This window comes from Dama dama, chromosome 14 (assembly GCF_033118175.1).
Source record: "Dama dama isolate Ldn47 chromosome 14, ASM3311817v1, whole genome shotgun sequence".
NCBI classification, from domain to species: Eukaryota; Metazoa; Chordata; class Mammalia; order Artiodactyla; family Cervidae; genus Dama; species Dama dama.
Window position 1 is genome coordinate 37,030,534 of NC_083694.1, and position 12,313 is coordinate 37,042,846.

The 12,313-nt window shown below is 33.8% G+C and overlaps 1 protein-coding gene across 7 annotated transcripts in view; it reads left to right on the top strand.

Annotated features, from left to right (window-relative positions):
- DNM3 (dynamin 3) overlaps window positions 1-12,313 on the top strand; it is a 635,765-nt gene that overhangs the window by 512,323 nt on the left and 111,129 nt on the right. For all 7 annotated transcript variants that reach the window (XM_061160332.1, XM_061160330.1, XM_061160334.1 and 4 more), the window contains one exon: window positions 8,414-8,525. In XM_061160332.1, the coding sequence (XP_061016315.1) occupies window positions 8,414-8,525 (112 nt within the window). The remainder of the gene's footprint in view (window positions 1-8,413; window positions 8,526-12,313) is intronic.

The window sequence follows — 12,313 nt, forward strand, 5'->3', positions numbered from 1 at the left end:
AGTTTACTGTCCATAATGCAGGTAAAGATTCTGCCAGATTTCTTCCTTACGTCTGAATAATATTACATCTGGAGATTTGTGATCAGTTGCTGGCATCTCATTTTCAGAAAATCTATTTAAAATAGAGCAAATTCACAAGAATACAAGAAGGATGCAGTGTTATCTAGAATCCTGTTCATATGAGAAATGCTTGGAAAAGTGCAAAAGGGTTGGCTTAGGGACTAGAAGACTTGTGGGACACATTATATCTGGTCTCAGATGTTTGAAGAGCTGTCATCAGCAAGGAGATTAAACTTCACATTTTTAACACTCAAAGACATTCTTATGATGTGAATGAAAGTGGGTTCATGAAATATCAAATATAAGCTCTTGTGGTCATGTTCTCAACAGTGTAACACTTAAAAGCCTTTTACCTATGTGATATATTTTCTTATGATCATTTTTAACATTGAGATGAATTTTGTTTTTTCAAACTGCAAAACACATAGTTAGATTGATTTCATGGTGAAATCATTCAGAAGCTCATATCTGTGTGATTGCAGCTGAAATAGACTAAACAAAACAAAACAAAAAAATGCAGTCAGTACAAATTGCTGTGGGTTATCTATATAGCTACAGCATGTGGTGAGACCCTGGAAGCTGCATCCACAAAATTTATGAGACTTCCAGTAAATCAGCTCAATTCAGTGTTTTAGACCTGTATCCAACTCTCTTTGGATGTCTAGACACAGCCTAAGATGAGGCTTCAAAAATGGGTAAAAATGAGGCAGCCAAAGCCACCAGAAGCCTTTGACCCTCTTCTAATGTTTCAACCAGATAATTATTTTCCCTCTCAAGAATTTGGCTGTCCTTAGAAGGAAAAAAAAATCAAAATTTTCCATGTGAAGAGCCCCTGAAAGAAAATACTCCGGAGAAAGGTCAGTAAGAATGAGCCAAAGCTGAATTCTTCAGATCTGCTTAGAGAGTGTGGAAAGTCTCTACTGCTCTTCAGCTGGCCAAGCACTCCCATGGCATTTGTCCAACTTTGCCTTCCCCACACCTTTACATCTTAAAGTAACTCATACTGTGCAGTGGAAATGCCTCAGATATAAACCTAAGTAGCAACTAAAAGCTATTTTATAGAAATAATTAGAAAATTAAAAGCTGATGAATTTTGATTCCACCAAGATAATCCATTACCCTTTCTGCTCTGTAGCAAAGATATGACCTTTCAGATTTTCCAACAATAAACTGTCATACTTGGAAGATATATTTACTTTAAATATACCCCAATTTAATTAAGTTTTTCATTCTACTTATTGTAGTTTGCCTCTTCAAACTTTTTAAATTTTAGGTTTTCTTTAGAAAGTTAAGAATCCAGTCAAAAATGAAAAAAGTGGTTTTAAAAATATGCCCAGTCCAATTCATTCCATAGTTCATTTATTCATTGATACATTTGTTCATTCATTGGACTGCTATTTGTTTCACAAAGGCTGTATGCCAAGGAATGTGGTAGGCCCAGGTGGTGCCATCTCTTAGCTATGTGATTTGGGGAAAGTCACCTAATCTCTCTCAGTCTCATTTTGCTTAACTGTAAAACAGCTTTATGATCAATTTCACAGAGTTGCTATGGATATTAAAGGAGATGGTTTCTCTTATAAGAGGGTAAAAACTTAGAAGTTTCTCTTTTACCCTTCTCCATCCATCACTCTACCCAAAAAAAGTCATACATACCAGAGTTGGAAAGTCTCACAAGCACTCGAGTGCAAATGTCAATCAACTATTTGCAAGACTCATGGAGTGAACTAGATTGAAATCCTTTGAGTGACTAGTGCATGCTTTACCCTGATTAAGGAAAATTGAGCTACACAGTAAAAAAATAAACAAAAAAAGCCAGAAATTTCTTCACTTACTCACTGAATCAATGTGAGAAATGTGGAGACTGCCCCAACCAAAAATTCAGATATCCAACTCTACTTTGAGCCAACTCATAAAATGAACCCAAGTGAGAATTTACAAATAGAGAAGTCCAGGTGGAAAATGCCTGATGATATATTTATTAAAGTTGAATGTGTAGAGTTCCATTTAAATAATTGCTTAGTGCAACAAAATTGAATACAAAAGGAAAGAAAGAGAAAAGGAGCCTCAAAGATATGAAAACAATAATTCAGGAATAATTTCTAGGTTTGTATTTCTAGACAGATTTGCAAATGTCATGAGATATTATGGAAAGTAAAAGCTTCTAAATCCCTTAAGAAACCAAGAATTATGATTTTGTTCCTAAATGTTATATATAAAAATGAATTCAAGAATGATTTGGAAAACTTTTTAATATAGTCATATACCTGTAGAACTGAAAACCACTAAAAAAAAGAAAGGAAATAACAAAGGCGAGAAATAAACATGATTAAAATTTTCCTGATTGTAGAAGGTGATTTTCAAACTGGGATGAAAAATAAAAGCCTACTCTAAGGTTAGCATTTATGACAGATATTTCTTTTAAAAACTACAACAAATAGATAAAAGCAAAAATATAAAAGAGACAAAGATATGTCAGGCAAATGCAATTTTAAAAAAAGAGAAATTATTACAGTAATGTACAAAAAGCATATAATGAAATCAGAACAAAGAACCACCATTTCCATAAATATATAAAAATGCCCAACCTCCTTGACATGCTTCATCTCTCAATCTTGTCTGGCTCTTTGTGACCCCATGAACTGTAGCCTGCCAGGCTCCTCTGTCAATGGGATTCTCCCATTGGCAAGAATACTGGAGTGGGTAGCTATTCCCATCTCCAGGGGATCTTCCCTACCCAGGGACTGAACCTGGGTCTCCTGCATTGCAGGCAAACTACCATCTGAGCCATTAGCAAAGGTATTAGAACTTTGATGGAGAATAATTTTTCAATTATAAAATTATTTGCAGAGGTATTCTGAAGATGATAGTCAATATTTTTAAGGGTGTGAGGGTAGTCATTATTCAATAAGTATTTACTGAATACTCATGAGCACTAGTCACTTAGTAAGAACTAGGATGATAGTGTAATCAAATCACCCCATCCAAAATGCCTTTCCACCCACTCCAGTACTCTTGCCTAGAAAATTCCATGGATGGAGGAGCCTGGTGAGCGACAGTCCATGGGGTCGCAAAGAGTCGGACATGACTGAGTGACTTCACTCACTATATTTGTTTTAATTTAAGAAAATTTATTTTTGTGTGTTTTATAGGCTTTCTCCTAATATGAATGGAGTACTTTTTCCATTTCAAAGTTATTGGGAGTATTGAGAAAAGTCATTGATTTTTGTAATTTGTCCTGTAGTCAATATTAGTCTTTTAAGTAAGAATCTTATTAATTCTTGTGGTGTTTTGTAAAAACCACTTGAATTTTCCAACTCTTCTTAAGTTAATTTTGTTGATTTATATTTTTTAGTATATTATTAATTATCTCTAGGTTCTTAGTTTTGACATAGGATCGCATAAAGTATTTGATTCTAATTTTCTCAATCTCATATATTTGTGGGTATGTATTCTATCCTTTCTCATTTTTGATCTTGTATTACTTTTGTCTTCTCCCCTAGTTAAGACCATAAATTCATTATCTATTACTAAAAGGAAAATACTCATGGATGTTTTTATCCTTTATATTATCTTAATATTTCCTATTTTATTAGTTTTGGCTTTAATCTGTTAATTTCCTTTCTTTCTATAGATAAATATTAACATTTTTATCTTTTTTCTCTAAATGATGAGCATATTTAAAGCCATAAATTTTCCAAAGCACAGCCTTTGTTGTACTTCATTGGTTGGGTATGATGTATCTATATTTTTTAATTGCTTTCTAAATAATTTATAATTTTGTTTTTGTTTCTTCTGTGATACAAAGATTATCTAAGAATGTGCTTTTTTTTCTTGAGTCTTCTTTTTAGAAATTCATTTTTTCTGTTTTTTTTTGCTTTATGACCAAAAAATGTGATTAACAAAATTTCTATTTTTTTAAATTTCTTAAAGCTGATATTGCATATATGTACAAATCCAAGTATATGACAGACTTTTGTAAATGATTTGTTGATGATGAAACAGTCTTTATCTTCTTAAATGATAAAGGAATCTATTAAATTTTCTTCATCAGTTGTATTATTTATTTCTTTCGTGCATTTACTTATCTTTTATCCACTATGTTTAATTTGAAAAAACCGTATTAAAAGCTTTCCATATTTATACTTTAATTAATTATATGCAATAGGTATATCAAGTTTATCTTACATTTTTAAGTAACATTTGCTTCATTTAGTTGTCTACTATGTTACTTGGTGCAAACAGGTTTAAGAGTATTTTCCAGTCTTCATAAATTGTACTTTATATCATTATATAATATTTCTGTTTATCCTGTTCAGTACTTTGAAATTCTATCTTGCCTATATTAATATTGCTGCTCAATGCAGATTTTTTTCTTTGTTTTCTGTTTGCCTGATATCTCTTTACTTGTTCCTTTATTTTTGCAAATAACATAAAATTGGGCTTTATTTTTTTAACCTACATTAACTGTTTAGCTGACAGAATTCAGTTTACTTTTATTAATTTGGTAATCAATATACTTGATTTTATTGCTATCATTAAATTTTCTTATTCTGCTGTATCTTTTCTTAATTTTCTATTGATTTTATCAAGAGGCTATTAATTTTCCTTGTATTTTTTTTTAAATTGGGGAGTTCTACTATAGTTTTTATTTTATTAATATTTAAACTCATCAGTACATAGCCCTATTATTCCATGAGGCAAATTATCAAATATTTCTCTCTCAAGACACTTTCTTCTCCTACTTCTCTTCTTACCCACTTCTTCCAACAATATGAGAACTCTGGGATCTTTTACTTCTCCACTATTCACCCCTGCATCCATCAGAGGAGAACTTGGGCATATCTTTATCTCCTTTCACTCTCCCTCAAGTTTTAGACTATTTGAATTTCTGTTGCAGAACTTTTCTACTTTAGGAGTTTGTATTGAGTCCTTATATTGCAGGTCTTAGATGATCTATCATTCTTTATTTTGATTTGACTCTGAATATGACAAGTTTTTTTGCTCACCAGTGTTTTCTCTTCTCTTAGTGTTTCTTCACCTTGAACATTCTCTATAGGTTCATTGAGTGTTGTTGTAATCCTAATACTGCTTTAGGATCACCCTCAAGTTTGGGCATGTGGTTCTAACCTGGCTGGATGTGGGACTCTGAGTTTGCAGTCCTCTTAAGAATCCTTGAATATTATTTCATTGCTTTCTACCTTTTGAATGCTCAGTTCAGTGCCAGTCTAATTCTTTTTCCTTTTTAAGCAACTTGGTATTTCTTTATAGAAGACTTTTCTTTATCTCAAAACCCAAGATTCATTTTAGCACATGCCTGTGTCATATCTTTTCTCACCAATTCTACCTGAAACAGTGTTTTCAATGTACAGATTTCAGTCTTTCTAAAAATCAGGCTAAATTTTCTTTTTAAAAAATAGTTTCTGTTTTATAATTATTTTTCTCCTCCTATCTTCCATTTCTTTTTTCGGACCTCCTATTATTTACAGGTTAGTTGGTTCTTTCCTCCACACTTCTCTTTCTTTATATATTTTTAACTCTCCTACTGAATCTTAAAATCTACTAATTCTATTCTCAAGATCCATCATCCTTTCCTTCAACTTACTCAACATCTTAACTTAAAAGTCTTTCTTTCTTAGTCCTATAAGTCTTTTTTAATGCTCTCTTGTACCTCTTCAAATACTTATTATTAGTTTATAACCCCCAACCATTCTCCATTGTTGATAGACTGCTCTGGTTGCCTTATTTATTCTTTGTTTCCTCTGGCTGTTAGACCTCAGTGCATGTCCTTTTATTTTCCTTTGCTCATGGTGGCACAGATCCAACTGGTGGATACTTTAAGTGAACTGGTCCCGTGAGTGTGGGGAGGAACAAACATCGAAGTCTTCATGGCCAGAAGTGAGCAATTTATCAGGTTCCTTTTGAAACACCTGGAGAGAGCTTTTCTTCCTCACTAGATTAGAAAAAACTCAGTCCTTCCCTACTTCCTTACAGAAAAAAAGTCCTTCCATACTTCCTTACAGCCAGAGGATTGAGAACACTCAGCAGTCCTATGATTATTGAGGGTTCGCTCTACTAAGGGGCTTCTACATGCTAGTCCTTGTCTTAAAGTTCTCCTGCTATGGTCCCAAAGTTTTTTTTCATCCCAGAGCAAGAAAGTACCACAGCAGTTATCTAGCTCACACCCTCTACCAGACTACCAGTCCTAATGTCTTCTTGACTTAAGAGGATGTATTTGACCTGAGTTGGAAGTAGAGAGGAAACAAAGCACACTGAAGCCACCATCTTTCTGAATCCTTTGCAAATATAATGATGAGCATAAATTGATATATTTGATACACTACTTAATACTGCTTATAGGCTGGTTGGGAAGATAGGTGTTATCAAAATTAAATAGAAAAGAGAGAGAAAAAGAAACCCACATGTAATACTGAAATCACAGCTCTGATTAGTACTATCAAGGAAAGGTAAATAAAAATATGAAAAATGTATGAAAGAGGAACGACTCCTGTCGTTCAGGGAAGTAATGTCTGAAGAAGCCATGGTTAAGCTGAGATACCAAGAAAGAGTAGGAGTTAACTGTGTAGTGAGGGAAGGACAGAGAGCTGCAGACAGAGATAGCAGTTTATTCAAAGACTTTAGGGGTAAACATGCCATATTTGAGGAGGTAAATGGTAAGCATGGCAGAAAAAGCAAAGAACAGAGCATGAAAAGAAGCTAGAGAGGAAGTTCATGGTGGGCTGGACTGTGAAGGGCTTTGTAGGCTATGATAGCAAGTGGTCTTTTCCTAAAAGCAAGTAGTATTGGGGTGTTTTATAACTGAGGTAAAAATATCTGATTCACATTTTCAGAAGATAATAAAAATTCCCAGGAGAGAACAAATTTAAAGTGTCCAAGTGATGCTCGGAGACCAGTGAGGAGGCTATTGAAATAGCCCCAAAGAGAGAGAGTAATAAGATGATAATCACTCTACAGGTTGTACACTTTTAGGTAATAAAATCTAAGGAGGTAAATGAGAGTGTGGAAGATGTCCACGGTGCCTCCAAATTATAGGCATTATGCTGATGTTGCATGAAATGGGAGCATCAAGTTGGAAACCACCAGTTCAGTTGTTCACGTCAAGGTGCCTTTGATATTAAAGTGAAGTCAATGAGCAGTATGAGTCTGGGGCAGCTCTAGACAGGGGATGTAAATATGTAAGTCATCTGGATTAGGTGTAAACTGAGACTCTTGGGCATGAATGAGAACACCTTGGGAGAGAGAAGAGAAAAGGATTGTTAATCTTGTACCTTGCTAGTATCTGTCTAAATTGAATTATATTCTCTGGAAAAATGGCTAGAATTATCTTTATGTATCATTGTCTTGAAAAATGATTCTGTAACTCCATTTATAGGAATCTATCCTCAGAAAATAATGATAGTAAGGTAGAAAGACAAAGGCTTATGGATAAAAATATGTAGTAAAGTATTATTTATGATTGCAAATAAAGGAAATTACTTATTGTTAGAAAGTCAAGAAAATTATCATATATTTATGTTAATGAATATTATACCATTATAATTTGATATTTATGAAGATGTAATAGCATAAGTATATGACCATGATATGCTAGTAAGTGAAAAGGACACAAAATTGAGAGAACATCAACTGGATGAAAAATGCATAGAAGAAAAGAATATAAAGAAATAAGTTTATCTGTCAATAGTAGAAAATGGATGATTGTATCCAGTTTTATACTTTTATCTAGTTTCCAAATTATTCAAGTATTACATCTTGTGTATTATTTTATTATTAGGAAAGGACATATAAAATTATAATATTGACCCAGTTATAAATATGAACTTCATAGGCAATTTACTCTGTTAAATACTGGTTAATGTTCTTTCCTTTTCACAATATTGATGAGCATTTCTGATTTGAATCCAGCATAGAATTTTTAGCTTTTGAGATTATTGCCATAATTCAAAAATTTTATGAGCCATTTAGACTTTTAAATTAACTTTGCAAACTTATATAATTACTAGGCAATGGCAAGTCCGTTCCCCTCAGAACAGTCCCCCATCAGCTGGCACTCAGTGAGTCATACTGAGAGCATTTATAGTTCCTTCTCTTTCTGCTGCTTAGCAGGATGACTCTCAGTTCTTTTTATGAGGGTGTTTTAATTGTATAATACATACATATAGGAGCTTTTTAATTACTTTAAATGCAATAGATTGTTGTTCTTCATTAATGACTGTTAGATAGCCCTCCACTTGGACTGTCATTTGTATCATCATTGTCTGTAGGGATATGAAATCATATTGATTTTGGTTCAAAACTAAAAAGCTTGATTTTTTCTTTTTTTTTTTAACTCCAGGAATGTATACAAAGACTACCGCTTCCTTGAGCTGGCATGTGATTCGCAGGAGGATGTAGACAGCTGGAAGGCATCTCTACTGAGAGCTGGAGTTTATCCTGATAAATCTTTAGTAAGTGGATTGATCTCTTATTTTTAAATTAGTAACCGTGTTTGAGAAAGCATAATTCAACATACTTTATGCTGAAGGAACTAGTTCTCAGTTGACTTAATTAATTTGGCATAGTTTTAACTTTTTACTTTGCTTATATTTCTTTTTATCCATTAGACTTCTATTTTAAGAAGTTTACCAGTATATTTGTTAAAGAAAATGCCCAACTTTGCCATAAAACCTAATGTATGTATGTAATCTCAAAGCATGAGAGAGTTTCTATTTTAATTTAAAATTTTATTTTCCTTTTTATTTATTCTACAGTATACTATTCTATAGTATTCATTTAAGCAGTTTATAACATTCTTTATGTAGTCATAGTATATATATTATTAGTCATAACACTTTTTCATATTCTTTAAAATATAATTTTTTATGAAAAGCTACCTCCTTTCATTATGTCTGTAGTACCAGTATCCAAAATTAAACTCTGGTTAATGTCACTGTAAGTAAAAAAAGAACAAAAAATATTATATTGCTAGTCCCACTTATCTTTATTAATATACTTCAAGTGTCTTGGAGACACTTCTCTCATTCAAGTTAATAAACAGATCTTCTATTTGTGTTCTTTGGAAAATGTAATATTACACAGACTAGTCTGGATTTAAACTTCAGAATTCCCACCCAACATATGTACACTCAGCATTAAACAGACTCTGCAGATGTGTGGTTCTCAATGCTTCCTTGCTACCCCTGAGATATTGTACTAGCCAGGTTTCCCCTAGAAGTTAAGCACCGAGACTGAGCTTGGGGGGATTTACTTCATCTTGACCTTTGTGGCCCTTAGATTAGCCGTAGATTAGTTTATACGACTGCCCATGCACAAGCTGGGTTATTTCTCGGCCCCAAATAGGTATAAAGTCTTCTCAAGGGAAAGTCTGAGATGTGAGCACATTGTGCGACAACTGAAGCATCTGGAGGGGATTTCAGACCTGACCATATCCCTGAGGTTACACTGGAATTTAACAGAGTTCCAGAGGTACAGGATAGAAGATTCGTGCCAAAACATTCTCTTCTTTGCTGTTATTTTAGTTTTCATGTAGACCTCTTAGCCCCATCTCTACCTCCACTTGTCTGGTTAGTACCTAAAACACTGAATCCCCATGACACACCCTGTGCCCTCCAAATGGGGTGAAACCAGACTCTTTCCAGGTGATATGTAGGTTAGGGGTATCTTCTGTATCTTTGATTTTTGTTGTTAGTTCTAATAGTTACTTATTACTCTGTCCTATCCATTGACGGCTGTGTGTTTAATGTTACAAATGTTCTCTATTAAAAAATGCACATATACTTAATGTTTTATTCATTCATTCTGTAAAAGCCTGCTGAGCCTGTGCTTTTCGCCAGCTATCTTTCTGGACACTAGTGATGCTGAAGTGAACAGTGAGGTCCTGCCCCTCAAGGAACAGACATTAGAGTGGATGAATAACTGTGTAACTGTAAACTGTTATTTGTTAGAATGATAAGTTCTGTAAAAAATTAAAGGGACAGACTGTGAGAATGAAGATCAAGTGAGTTTTATTTTAGTAAAGGTAATTAGGGAAAGCCCCCTTGATTGGAGTAGGCTCCTGAAAGAAGTGGGAAAGTAAATGATGTGAGTGTCTGATGGGGAGTGCTCAGGGCAAAGGGCTAGCAAGTACAAAGCCAGCTCAATGTCTTAGAGCACCAAAGAGTTACAGTGTGTCTGGACAAGTGAAGGCACTTGATAATTTCCAGAAGTGGTCAGTGGCAAGATTACATAGGCCTTGAAGGAAGTGACAAGCATTTGTGCTCTATTCTAGGTGAGATGGGAAGCCATTGGAGGGTTTCAAGCCAGTTAGTGACATGATAAGATTTACATTTTTATAAGGTTGCTATGGCTGAGTGTTATGAGAAGCAGCACAGCATGTGGGATTAAAGCACAGGCTTTAGCATCAAACTATGTAAACTGAAATTTCTGATGCTCACCTACAAGCTTGTATAGCCCTTTTATCTTTCAAGATTCCAGTGTCTAAAATGGGGTAACAAGAATCATCTGCGGCATCGTTGACAGGGTTAAGTGAGATAATGTAGGGAAAGCACTGGACAGGGTAAACATAAGTTAGCACTCCATTTTTATTTATGATGATGATTATTATTTTCATTGTAGATTACTTATGTAAGTAAGTACAAGAGAGTTAAAATATTGTGGATATTTATAATATAGTCCCAGTGTGATTGTGAAGACTTTATGATATTTTTTGTCTTCTAAATGTGCTTGGTTATATAAAATGTCTGCATGTGTATATGTGTGTGTGTGTGTCTTCCTTCCAAGAAACTGTAATGTTTGTGAAAATGTTTTCTTAGGTCATGATTTTGTCAACTAAATTTATTTTAAATGTACTTGACAAGTTTGCTATTAAAAACAATTATGCAATGCCTCTCTTGTGAGGGAAATACTGTCTTGGGAAAGCAAAATTACCCTTCCCTCTGTGAACTGTTTTTACAAACCTGAAATTTCATGTATTCATAGCTCTACACAAAAGGAGATACTCAATAAAATATTTGCTATTTTTTCTTAGAATGCTAAATTTTAAGCAAATCTAGAATTGTCCTACACAAACTGTTTTGATTCTTTTACATCATTTTTATTTGCTGATTAACATACATTTGCTACTATTGTTTGGAAAGTCGAGACAAAGGGGCTTTTTACCACATGCCAAAGACATGACAGGAAATTAAACTTGGCAGTATGCCATGAACATTGCTTTTCTCAGCTTTCATCACAAACAATATTTGCATTTCTTCTGCACCATGTAGTTCTGCAGGTTATACTACACAGTTGCTTGACTTTCAGATGTTTCAGTGGCAGCTAACTAGTGAAAGCAATCTAAGTAGGGTGCTTATCTAAACATTGCATTTTAGAGCAATCTTAGGTTTGGGGGAAGTGATACTTCTAGGTACAACTATTCTTAATTTAGAAAAATCTGACAAGTCAGAGTAACCTAATAACACATGGCTCTTTCTAAGTAAATTTTTAGAATTTCTTATGTTTCTGTTTTTGTATCACTAAACCATTAAGTCAACAGCAAACCAGTCAACCCCTACCCTAATAATGAAACATTCATGTGTCATACATGTATATGAGTCAAGATCAAAAAAGTTTTGCTTTTTACATGAGACATCTCTATTCTAACTGGAAAAAATTCTACATAGGTCATTTTTCTAAATTGTATAAGTTTGGATTCATTTAGATAAATATCCATCACGCAAATCTGGATGAACTGATGTTTAGAATAATTTTTTTTGTCCAAACTAAGGTTGAATACTTTTTTATAACAAGCGTTTCCTCATCATATCTTTTTCCATCATGTCCACATGGTGAAATGTTTTTTATGTCATAATATTCTGCTACTCTATTCCTTCTGGCTCTTAGGTCATTTCTCTTGGGGTTTTCTACAAATTTTTCTTCTTTCTTTCCTTTCCTTCCATCTTCTCCCACTTCCTTCCTTCCCTTCATCCATCACTGTTATGTGGACTCTGAAGATTCAAAGATTAAGAAAAAGGAGGCAGTTCTTACTTTATAGGAGTTCCAAGTCTAGTGGAAGAGAGAGATGCAAATAAATAGCTACTGTACAATGTGAATAAAAAAACTGGTGGTTATCTATATAAAGCACAACAGCCCAACTATATTCCCATGTATGTTTTCTAATTACCTTCTGTTTTCTAATCATTGATATATTCTATTTTACCATGTTCATTTTCTAATTACTTTCTGGTCTCTTAAACTT